Source organism: Agelaius tricolor, unplaced genomic scaffold (genome assembly GCF_023055355.1).
Source record: "Agelaius tricolor isolate 1412-34295 unplaced genomic scaffold, bAgeTri1.0.p SCAF_18, whole genome shotgun sequence".
Lineage (NCBI taxonomy): Eukaryota > Metazoa > Chordata > Aves > Passeriformes > Icteridae > Agelaius > Agelaius tricolor.
This window is the reverse complement of record NW_027269278.1, coordinates 18,181,592-18,193,964: the sequence shown is the minus strand read 5'-3', so window position 1 is coordinate 18,193,964 and position 12,373 is coordinate 18,181,592. Positions and strand designations below refer to the sequence as shown.

The 12,373-nt window shown below is 49.0% G+C and overlaps 1 protein-coding gene across 2 annotated transcripts in view; it reads left to right on the top strand.

Annotated features, from left to right (window-relative positions):
- NR3C1 (nuclear receptor subfamily 3 group C member 1) overlaps nucleotides 1-12,373 on the top strand; it is a 64,094-nt gene that overhangs the window by 42,269 nt on the left and 9,452 nt on the right. For both annotated transcript variants that reach the window (XM_071443670.1, XM_071443671.1), the window contains exons 4-6: nucleotides 522-638; nucleotides 4,828-5,106; nucleotides 7,551-7,695. In XM_071443670.1, the coding sequence (XP_071299771.1) occupies nucleotides 522-638; nucleotides 4,828-5,106; nucleotides 7,551-7,695 (541 nt within the window). The remainder of the gene's footprint in view (nucleotides 1-521; nucleotides 639-4,827; nucleotides 5,107-7,550; nucleotides 7,696-12,373) is intronic.

Sequence of the window (12,373 nt, the reverse complement as noted above, 5' to 3'; positions counted from 1 at the left end):
TGTACTTCAACTTGTTGTGTTTTCAGGGCCAGTTTTGCTCTGAATCTGTGAATCCATAAAAATGTCAGAGAGTTTGGTTTGTCCAGGTCAGGCTGTAAGTTCCAGGAAGGTTTCATGGCTGTCCAGCTGATGAAGCTGTGTCTGTGCTCTGTAGAAACGTTTACAAGTGTTTTCTCAGAGTGTGTTTGTGCACATTATTTATGTCTCTTGTCAAACTGTTTAGAGAAATGGGAAACCTGCTGTAGAAGGAGGCTTTGGTAAATGCAAGGGGAAATAGTTTTAAAAATAGAAGTTGCCCGGTCTTAACAAATAAACAATAATGTTTTTACCTAAATGTATGGGCTTGGAGGTCTAAACATGAGAAATGGCTTTGGATATGTGAAGTCAGGTGGGTACCGATGTTCTTGCAAGGCAGGCAGTGCAGCAAGGGAAGGTTTGCTGTGCTCCCTGCTGTCACTGGGGCTGGGCTGAGCGGGTCTGTGCGTGGGGAGCTGATGTGTGTCTGTCTGTGTCTGTGCCAGGGCAGCACAACTACCTGTGTGCCGGCAGGAACGACTGCATCATCGACAAGATCCGCAGGAAGAACTGCCCCGCGTGCCGCTACCGCAAGTGTCTGCAGGCGGGCATGAACCTGGAAGGTAACAACCCTGCCCGCTGGGCTGCCATGGGGAACTGCTGGGAACTGCTGGGGACTGCTGGGAATTGCTGGGGAAACTCTGGGAACTGCTGGGGCAACTCTGGGGAACTGCTGGGAACTGCTGGGAACTGCTGGGGAACTGCTGGGAATTGCTGGGAATTGCTGGGGGAACTCTGGGAACTGCTGGGGAACTGCTGGGGCAACTCTGGGGAACTGCTGGGAACTGCTGGGAACTGCTGGGAACTGCTGGGGAACTGCTGGGAATTGCTGGGGAAACTCTGGGAACTGCTGGGGACTCCTGGGGACTGCTGGGGAACTGCTGGGGAAACTCTGGGAACTGCTGGGAACTGCTGGGGAACTGCTGGGAATTGCTGGGGAAACTCTGGGAACTGCTGGGGCTTCTGGGGAAACTCTGGGGAACTGCTGGGGCAACTACTGGAGAACTCCTGGGGCAACTGCTGGGGCAGCTACCTGGGGAACTGCTGGGGAAACTCTGGGGAACTGCTGGGGAAACTCTGGGGAACTGCTGGGGAAACTCTGGGGAACTGCTGGGGCATTCTCTGCTGCTGCATTCTCTGGGCATTGTAAGGAGACACAGCAGGGCTTGTGCTGAACCTTCTCCTGTCTGTGCTCACTTGCTGGCCCTGTGTGTCCAGCACAAGTGAGGCGCGCACACAAACAGGGGTTGTTCTTCATCCCTCTCAGCACGTCGGTCTCGTGGCTTTTTCATGGAATGTGGGACAGCAGAACTCTTGGAGAACACCTGGAGGGAGGGGTAACACCTGTGGGAGGGTGTGCTGTCTGAGTGACCTGGCTCTGAGACCATGGACAGGGATGGGAATGGGGATTGCATCTTCTAGCTGAGGAAAATTGAAATACTTCTGTTCATGCTGTGGATACTTCTTAAATGTCTGACAAAATCTCTCTAGAAGGCGTTGGTTAAATTTAACATACCACCACATCATTGTCCTCTGCTGAGTCCTGAATGACTCCTGGGAATCTGAAGGCCACATCAACCAGAGATTTAGCGGCACTTGTAAAATTGCATAAAGCACTTTTATTAGTGTCAGCTTCATTTTATGTTTGCTATTTTTCCCTGAGCAGCAGAGATTAACGCAGCACTTACTAGAGCAGTTATCCTGGTGGTACGTGTGTGATCAGAATTGTCAGATAAAATAAAAATGTCAAAGATGTATTTGTCAGCTCCAAGGATGAACAGAATTTCATTTCAGTCAGAGCTAACATCCTTGGTGAGGTGGAAGTGATAAGTTAAAGAGATCAATGAAGCACAGACTGGTGCCTGTGGTGGCACGTCCTCCCTCCTGTGCTCCCAGCCTCCCTCAGCAGGACACAGCACCACTTCTCCTGGGCTTCTCCTGGCTGGGGAGAGGGAAGCTTTTGTGGCTGAGAGGAAAAAGGAACCTAGAAACTCAGGAGCACAAAATGGAAGAACCCAGAGTAGTGTGAAAGGGTGAAAAACACCCTGAAAACAAGGATTTTTGGGACAGATCTGAACAGATGGAGAAGTGGTCATGCAGAAAAGCAAACTGGGAGGCAGCATAAAGTGCAGAACAGACTAAAATCTAGTTTATCTTGTCTATTTTAGGGTCACAGTTTAGGAACGACTGTTGTTCAAAAGAGAATTAAATTTGCATGTTTTTTAGGCAAATTTTCTTTTGGAAAAGCCCCCAGCTGCATCCCCAGTGCATAAACAGTGGCTGTAGCAAACCAGTGAATGTTCAGAAGAGACCCCAGTGTCCAGCCCATCAGTCCTTGGGCCCCTTGCACCCTCCTGACTTCCTGCTGGGCTTTTCCAGGAGCCTGGCCTGTTTTGGGTTTCTCCCAGTTTCTGGTGCCTCCAGTGGATCTCACTGTTAGGTATTGGGTAGAAAATGAACTTATTTTTAAATTAATTAATTCATTCATTCATTCCATCGTGCAGTATTTTAATTGACCCATTCTTGTCCTGAGTTAAAAGTGGCTCTTTCTAGTCACTTGATAATTTTCTATTTGTGTTTTTTACCATAAAATCATTAAGGTTGGAAAAGACCTCAGGTCCATCAGTCATCCTTTTGGCCCAGCATATCATCCTTTTCTGGAACTTTCTTTTTTTCTGTTGCATGGTTTTTGGGGCCTGGGGGACTGGAAAAACATCAAACTGTCAAGCTGCAGGTACCAGAGATTTACACAGCACAAAGATGATATTTTGTACTGCAGCCTTTATTTCCTTGAGTTCTCATTTCCGCTCCCACCGTTAATTGGTGTTCCTTGGCACCCTCTCTCCTTGTGATGTGCTGGAAGAAAAGATTTATTGTTAAGTTTTATGCCTGTAAAAAAAACGGCCTCATAATTTTTTTGGCTTTTCATGCCGCATTTTACAGTTAAACTTGGCAATTAATTAGTTTTTTCTGCAGTCTTCGCTCGGAATTTATTTCAATTTTTTGAGGAATTTTTACTTTTTTCCAGTTCTTTGCCCTGCTCTGCCTGCAGCGGGCTGGCTCTGGCTGCCAGTGGAGGGGGGCAGTGCCTGGTGGCCGTGGGGGTGGTGGCAGGTCCCTGTCCCACCTGGCTCAGGTGCTGGGGCCATCTGCCCCCAGGCAGGGAGGAGGAGGAAGCCTCTGCAGCCTGGTGGATGCCAGACTGCAGGAGCCTGGGGCTTGGGGGGGTTTTGTTTGTTTTGAACAGAAAATCTTGGATGCTTTTCTCTCCATGCTGAGTTTATCTGTGGGGGTTATCTCCTGTAAGGTGCCCTAAGGAGCTGGCTTTAAATTAGTGGTGTTTTTATTATTGAAAATTAATTGCAGAGAAATACATTATCTCAACCTTCTTTTTTTTTTTTTTTGTGAGGTACAACTATATATCTAAGTCAGGACTGGTAACAGCCTGATAAAAATTCTTGCATAATAATTTGTCTTATCAGATCTGTTTATTTTGATTATAATTTTATCAGGCTTTCTGGGCTGGAAATGCTCCATCCAGGTGTCTGCAGGAAGCTGAAGGCATGTGCTTCTAAATTTAAGTCAAAGCAGTTCATTTGCTCTTCAGAACACGGATAATGGGGCAAAAAAAGCCAGAATATAAAAGGATTTTGAAGCAGCCATTTCAAAATTGGGATGAGAATAACAAGAAGCTCTTTGCTCCAAGGAAACAACTCTTGCTATTCCCTCATGGCAGGCTTGGCACATGTGGCCAGTCTACAAAACTTTGGGAAAATGCAGTTTGTACAAGGTCTGTAGGGGATTCCTTGTCTTTGGCAGTTGGTTTCTGGAGGCTCTGCTGCAGCCAGGGCCCAGGAGGGGGATCTGGGTGCTGCCACTGCAGCCTCGGTGCCTTTTGGGTGCTCAGGGATCCTGAACAGCTCAGGAGGGACCTGGAATGCACGACCACGCTACGTGATGCTTTTATGGGCTACAGATTTATGTCAGGAGCTCCAGAGCAGAAATCAGTTGATGAACTGAGGCACCCAGGGAGGGAGCTGGGCTCCTTTGGTCCCTGTTAAAGAGGGAGCTCCTTCCGTGTGGCCGCCTGCATCCAGGAGAGCCAGAGCCAAGCAGGAGACTCCATTAGGGACAAGATGCTAATAAAATTGTTGCTCCAACTTTTTGTAGTTTACAGTTAACATCTCTGTGTGATGTTTTATTTATTTGGCGAATGAGTTTTATGGTTTAATTACGCAGCAGTGATTTATATGCAAGAGAGCTGGCAAGAGAAAAAGCTCCTCCTGCCCAGCATTTTAGAAAAAAAAGTTTTCCCTGGCTCGAGAGATCCAGTAACTTCTTACCCATTAAATATTTTTTTTTTTCCTTTCTTTTGCCTAGTTTCTATGTTTGCTATTTAAAGGAACTTTTAAAGTGTGCAGTCCTGCAGATATTTCCAGTGGTGGAATTGAGCCTTGTATTTTAGGGTCACCCTTGCATTTTAGGGTCAGCCTCGTAAGGTACCTGCAGACATAACCGGGCATTTTGAAGCATTGGCATAAATGTGACTTTTATTAAAATGTGAGGTATTATTTTCGCTGGAAGTTTGCTTGGAACGCGTGTGAAATTCCTGGCTTTGCAAAGCGGTGCCGCCGCGCAGGTTCCGCTGCCCTGCTGCCAGCTGTGGGGGCGGGAGAGCAGCGTTTCCTCTGCTGTGTTTATCTCAGGGTGGCCACTTCCAGCCCTCACCTGCGCCTTCCCCACCCTTTGCAGCCCGCAAGACCAAGAAGAAGATCAAGGGGCTGCAGCAGGGCGGCGCGGCGGGCGCGCGCGAGGCCCCGGAGGCGGCCGGCAGCAAGAGCATCGTGCCCGCCTCGCTGCCGCAGCTGACGCCCACCCTGGTGTCCCTGCTCGAGGTCATCGAGCCCGAGGTGCTCTACTCAGGCTACGACAGCTCCCTGCCCGACTCCAGCTGGAGGATCCTCTCCACCCTCAACATGCTGGGCGGCCGCCAGGTGGTCGCTGCGGTCAAGTGGGCAAAGGCAATCCCAGGTGAGGCACAGGCACGGGGGGTGCTGCCTGCAGGCTTCCTGCTGAGCCTAAATCTGCCCTCAAAGCTGTGCACGGGAACTCTTGGTGGTATTGGGGCTTCTTCACGGCTCAGGTGCTTCCGCAGCAGAAAAGTGGAAAAAATTAGAGATGCAATCATTTATTTGCCACAAACTAGGTTAATTTATTCACTCTGACCATTGAATATTGAAATTCTTACTTAAACGGGTATTTGTTGTAAAAGTATTACAGAGAGCTGTTTGTATTAGCTCTGTCTCCACCTCAGATTCACAGAATGCCAGAATGGTTTGGGTTGGAAGGACCTAAAAGCCCACCCAGTGCAGGAACACCTTCCCCTGTCCCAGCCTTCCCCTGCTCCCAGCCCTGTCCAGCCTGGCCTTGGGCACTGCCAGGGATGCAGGGGCAGCAACAGCTGCTCTGGGCACTAAATTATTTTTTGAATGCTTTTAGCAATGAGGTTCTCTTGACTTCTGCAGCCCAACATCACTGTGCTGGCTCACTGGGTCTGTGTTCATGGGTGGGTCTCTCCTGACTCCCCCTCACTGTCCAGATCCAGGGTAGAAGTCAAGGAGTTACTTTCTCTCCAGCTCTGCTCAAACTGACTCTTACCTGGGCTAGGAGGGAGGTTTGCTGCTGTTCTGGCTCCCACCTAAAGATGCAGTGAGACACAGAAGAAGGAATGTCAGATCTCAGCCTTGGACGTGACCCGTGGTATCTGTCTTGGAGAGGCCAGGGCCAAGAGGAGCTGAAGATGTTTGTTCTACAGAACAAAGCCCAGTGTTTATCTCCCTCTCACCCCTGTCAGTGCTCTTCACTACCTGTTCTCAAAATCCCTGGCAAAAACACCTCCATGACGCATAGGTTGCCCAAAAATAACATCACAGAACAGGTCTGCCAAAAAAAAAAAGAAAAAAGCCTGATAATGAGATTTATGAGTCATAACTGTGTCTCTTTGAGCAGGGGAAATAAATTAACAGTGGGAAAGAAAGGCTGGAAAAGTCAAATACATCCATGTCCAGCAGAGATGTGACTGGAGAATCGTGTGGGGTCTGGTGGACAAGGTGGGGCAGGTTGGACTCGGTGATCTTGGGGCACTTTTCCAACCTCAGTGATTCTGGCATTCTGTGTCAGGGCTGTTTGCACTGGGCACTTGTGCTGAATTAGCTCAGTCTGCTCCAGGAGAGGCTCACATGCACACACTTCCTTCTGGGACAGGTTGTTGGGAGACCATCTGGTATTCCCAGATCCAGATTTAGATTCCATTTTATAAAACACTTCTCTGTTCATCATCTCTGCTGAGCAGAGATGTTTGTAATTAGCCAAACCCTTCAGGTTAGAGCTTATGCTCTCAATGAAAATGCCAATCTTCTCTTTAATAGCTACATTAATAGCAACTATTCTTATCATTTTTATCTCCTTTCTTTTGTTTGCTGAGGTGGTTCCTCATGAGTGTTTAATTTGTATATCCTGCTCCTGTTGTAGCCCATCAGCCATGCTGACAGCACGCCAGCATTCCTTGCCAAACCCTTTAGCTGGGATTTCAAAATAACCTTTTCCTGGGGAGGGTTTGAGCACACATTTCAAGGTTTGACCCAGAAAGGCTGGAATCACTTTGAAACCCTTTTTTTTGTAATGTGGAGGCAGAAGCTGGTCATTGCTGGTGGCTCCAAAGCCAGGGGCTGTGTTCAGACCCACCAAGTTAGTAACACGTTCATCCACTGGCTCTGTCTGTTGGAACAGCTTCAGGAAGCAGCTCTTCAGATGTTATGAGCCCTTTAGATGTCAGATGCTTAATAAAAATAGATAAAATCAACTTGTATTCAGGTTCTAATAATGGCTCCGTATGGCACGATGGTTTCTTGGTAAGTGTAGGCTGGATCTGATATGAGCTGGTGCTGCAGATCCAAAGCTGGTGGCATTTTCAGACTCTTTGAGGAACCAGTTGCCAGGTTTTACTCATTTCCTCCCTGTTCAGTTGGCTCTGTTCATGCTACATGTGAGATTAGAAGCAGTTCATGCTGGTAACCAGTGCAGTGCTTATTTTGTAGGTTCAGTGTGCAATTGTTGTTGAATAAGAACAACACTTGATATTAAATCATTTATTGTCTAGCAGGCTGCTCTTGTGAAAAGGAGCTAACCCTGTTATTTTTGGAAGGCAGCCCAGTGAATTACAGTGTATGTGAACTATTATTGTTGCCTTTGTGATGTATCTGCCTGACCATCAGCTCCAGATAACCACACACACATCTACTGCGATTTTTTTAATATTACATCTCTTTTACTCCCTGTGGTACCTGTGCACTGATAGCACAGCAGTTGTGCTGCTCATAACCCTGCTCCTTTTCCAAGCCATGCAACTTTTTTGTCCTTTGTTGCTTTTTTTTGTAACTGTCACCCTGATCCCCCCTCCATTCGTATTTCCCCAGGTTTCCGAAATTTGCACCTGGATGACCAAATGACCCTTCTGCAGTACTCCTGGATGTTCCTGATGGCTTTTGCTTTAGGCTGGAGATCCTACAAGCAGTCCAATGGCAACCTGCTGTGCTTTGCTCCAGACCTGATCATTAACGAGTGAGTGGAGCTGCCAGAGCTGGGCTGGGCCTGGGGTGGGTGGGGGCTGCTCAGGGCTCAGACACCCCCAGCACCTCTCCTTCCCCCCTGGATTTCTCCAGCAGCTTGCTTAGCGTTTCCCACTAAGTCAAACGGAAGGTAATTGAGATATTAAGTGTATTTATATCCAGAAGTTTTTGTGGGAGGTGTTTGTGCTTTAACATTCCATATTGTGACTGTTCCTGCACCATTCACTAGAATCATTCATTTTATCAGAGCCAACACAGTCACAGCTAAAAATATGCCTGGGATGGAGAGCAAAGTTTGGCAAATTGCATAATGCTCTGTCTGTTTAGTGTATCACAGTGGCAATATGGCCCTCGGAGTTTGCCAGAGTGAAACATTTCTGTCTGGTCTGATGGGATTAGGGCTGAAAAGACAAGGTTAAAGTGGAACAACCTGCCTGATTTACATTTTCTTGTTGAACTTTGTTGTCAGCGTTCAAGCCAAGCTGAATTTGGTGGAATGTTTGAACAGATATTTTCTTGCACCACACATCGTTTTCCTTGTATTTTTCCAGGCTTGTGTTGTGCAGTAATTCTGTGCTGTGGAAGAGGGGAAGAGGGAATTTGAGATTGTTGAGGTGGTTGGATCTTATTCGTGTGTCTCTTTTCTGGTTTTGATATGGAATCAGAACTTTTAGCCTGCTTTGGCACAGTTTAACATTTTTGGTCCTATTTCACTTCAAAATCCCATCTCCCAAATATTTTCTGTGTTTTAAAAAAATATCATAATTGTTACATTTTCTGTAGAATCAGCAATTTATAGTTCATGTTTATTTATTCCCTTGCTTTTTTATTGTAAATATTTATACAGGCTTTTATAAACTGTAATCATTGCCTCATAATAATATTTTTTTTTAAAAAAGCTGAGGAGGAGATGGCAGGTGAGGGCCCATCTGTGTCCTTGTGTTTATTAAAGTGCTAAGAATGTGTCCCTGGAGTAGAATAGTCTCTATATGGTGGAATTGAAATAATTGATGTTGTCACTAAGTGCAGTAACAGCTAATTTACTGTAAGTCAGAGGTCTCCTGCTGTTTTATCAGTGGGTCAAAACCACAGAGCTTCACTGCTAGGTGTTGGAACTCTTGAAAACCCCCAGAAACGAAAGGGTAATGTTGTTACAGCAAACAGTGATTCCCAAATTCCTTCCAGCTACAGTTTGGTGAATCGTAGATCAGAGTGACATTTGTTTTCAATAAAACACTGAGCTGCCTGAGAGCGCTGCAGCTCCTTCCAGTGAGCTACAGGTTCTCCATAAAACTCTCTGGTCGTAACTTTTTATGTCCCATCCCTCAATAAAACAGAGCCACCTCGGGGTAGAACCTGACAAGCACCAAGGGAGACGTGAGAGCCCTTCAGGGAGGCCTTGTGGGCAGGCAGACAAAAATAAATCCCTGGGGTTTGGGTTTGTGTTCACTGGGGAGCTGAGCTGAGGGCTGGGCAGTGGTGCTGGGCTGGGGCTGCAGCTGCTGCCCCTGGGCAGGGGACACTGCAGGGCTGCAGGGAGGGCAGCTGCTCCTGCTCAACTCCCTTGGGCTTTTACAGGGGGTTCAGAAACCATTTATTCTGTTCCTGAGCTTTCAGGACTCACCCCCTTGTTCAGTAGAGTTCAATGTCTTCAGCTTCACCAAGGGAAACTCCAAGAAGGCTTGGTGGTTCAGTTGGACATAACTGCAGCTATTGATTGATTTCTTTATGGTATTAATTAGGCTTTCTTTAGCCTCATGTATCTGCTCAAGCATCTGAGCAGCATCAGTCCTTCGTGCATTTATCCTTGTGCCAGCCCTGCCCAGTGTGTTCCTGTGTATTTGCTGCTACTTACATGGAGCAGCAACATCCACTAGCTCAGAGTCTGTGGTAGGAAAGAGGATTAAATTCTCTTCTTATGTTTTAAACTGGCATATTAGTCATTTGCTCAGTCTTCTCCTAAAAATTTAATATTTATTGAATATTCCACTTTTATGTCTGTACTTCTATAATTTATTTATTTTTATGGAGGTATGTCTATAGTAGCTGGCAATTTTATATATGTTATACGTGTTTTTATACACATACACATGAAACTTGATTCAAGCTGTTGAAAAGTTTGGCAGCTGAATAAATCTTAGGCTTTAGGCCATTATTTAGTACTTGGAAAGGGTTTAAACCTGTGATTTTGCAGTATTGTATAACTGTTTCCCCAGTTTGTGATTGAAAACATGCCCTGCTGGAGCTGGCACTGCTTCTGTCTCAGCTTTCGTCCTCTGGGTATGTCACAGGGTGCCCAAAATTACAGTGAGCACAGTGGCAGAGCACAGTGGTGTTCTTCGAGTAGCAGATGCCATTTAATTGCTGTCCAGCTGGGGACACAAGTTCCTGGAAGTCCTGGGCCCCAGGATTTTGTCTCTGGGGCTGTGCTTGTCGCTGTAGCTGCTTGCTGGGAGGAGTGAGGTCACGCGTTTGTCCTCCTGCTCTCATGTGCCATGCAGGGTGGCTGCGCTGCTGGCTGCGAGCAGCACAACAACAAGTGAGGTCAGTTTTGTAAGCAGTGCTTTGTCAGTTCCCTCTTTCCCCAAAGTTTTTCCCCGGCATTCTTTTGTTACTCCTTCAGTGGAGTCGGTGCCATCTGCTTCTCAGAACAGCAGCATCTTGTTTGCTGGGGTTTGGTGTTTGCTTGGTGCTGTGCAGCTCTCCTGAGCTGGGAAACTCAGAGCAGTGCAGAATCCCTGCCGTGCTTCCCTGGCCCCTGTGCCCATTGCTGTGTCCATCCCCATGCCCATTGCTGTGTCCACTGCTGTGTCCATTGCTGTGTCCATCCCCATGCCCATTGCTGTGACCATGCCTCTGCCCATTGCTGTGTCCTTTGCTGTGTCCATCCCCATGCCCATTGCTGTGTCCATCCCCATGCCCATTGCTGTGTCCATTGCTGTGCCCATTGCTGTGCCCATTGCTGTGCCCGTTGCTGTGTCCATCCCTGTGTCCATCCCCGTGTCCATCCCCATGTCCATCCCTCTGTACATCCCTGTGCCCATCCCCATGTCCATCCCTGTGCCCATCCCTGTGCCTATTGCTGTGCCCATTACTGTGTCCATCCCTGTGTCCATCCCTGTGTCCATCCCCGTGTCCATCCCCCTGTGTCCATCCCTGTGTCCATCCCTGTGTCCATCCCCCTGTGTCCATCCCCCTGTGTCCATCCCCCTGTGTCCATCCCTGTGTCCATCCCTGTGTCCATCCCCCTGTGTCCATCCCTGTGTCCATCCCCCTGTGTCCATCCCCCTGTGTCCATCCCCCTGTGTCCATCCCCGTGTCCATCCCTGTGTCCATCCCCCTGTGTCCATCCCCCTGTGTCCATCCCCCTGTCCATCCCCGTGTCCATCCCTGTGTCCATCCCCCTGTGTCCATCCCCCTGTGTCCATCCCCCTGTGTCCATCCCTGTGTCCATCCCTGTGTCCATCCCCCTGTGTCCATCCCTGTGTCCATCCCCCTGTGTCCATCCCCCTGTGTCCATCCCCCTGTGTCCATCCCCGTGTCCATCCCTGTGTCCATCCCCCTGTGTCCATCCCCCTGTGTCCATCCCCCTGTCCATCCCCGTGTCCATCCCTGTGTCCATCCCCCTGTGTCCATCCCTGTGTCCATCCCCGTGTCCATCCCCGTGTCCATCCCCCGTGTCCAGGCCTGGGGTGGGCATTGAGGGGACAAGGGGGGGTCAGCTGGAGCAGCCTGCTCAGCGGTGGTGCCCTGGCAAGGCAGATGTGTGCTGTCCTGTCCAGCTCTGTGTCTGTTCCATGAGCTGAGCAGCCCATGAAGGGTTCCTTGCTTTGTGTGGGATCTCTGGGGCTGGTGAGTGCCCTGTGCCGGGAGGGCAGCTGGGATCTGAGCGGGCAGAGCCCTGAGCCCTGCCCTTGTCCCGCCTGTGTCCCCAGGACAGCTCCCTGTGCCAGCTGAGATCATCTGATGTGCCCTGGCCAGGATGGGGCTGGCTGGGAGCTGTTCCCAGAGCTGTGCCAGCGCTGGGACCTGGGACAGGCTGGTGAATCACCCCCTTGTGCTCTGTCACTGGCCATGGGGGCCGTGGCTGCTCCTGTGCTCTGGGAGCTGCGGCTTGTGTAGCCTTGGCCCTGCCCAAAGCTCTGTGCCTTCCTCTGCATCCTCAGCCTCCGCATGGGCTCGCCTTCCCAGCAGGCAGAAACAAACAACAGGCTGACCCCTTTCATAATGTTTATTTTAACCTTCTGCCCAGAAGTGGACACAGTTTTACATGAGGAAAACTGCTGAGCCCTGGCAGAGAATGGGTTTAAATTACTCAATTTGAAATGTGTGAGATGCCCTTTGGTTCAGCCCAGAGGGGCCAGGACAGGGTTTGCCACCTGGCCAAGGGGTGGCTCTGTGCCAAGTGCCCTGAGAAGCATCCCAGAGCCCAGCAGGGCCTGGCTCCTGTGTCATGCAGCATCACCTCGTGTGCCCTGCTGCTCCTTGGAGGTGGAGCAAGGGGTGTCTGGGCTGCTCTCAGTGCCCACAGCTGCAGGGCTGGGGCAGTGCCACACGTGGCCCAGTTCTGTGTGGAAGGAATTGTCCAACAGCTGCATTTGGGAATGCTGGGGTTTCACCCTAGTGCTTAGTCTGCTTTAATGCAGTTTCAGTAGTTTGTGTTTCTTTCA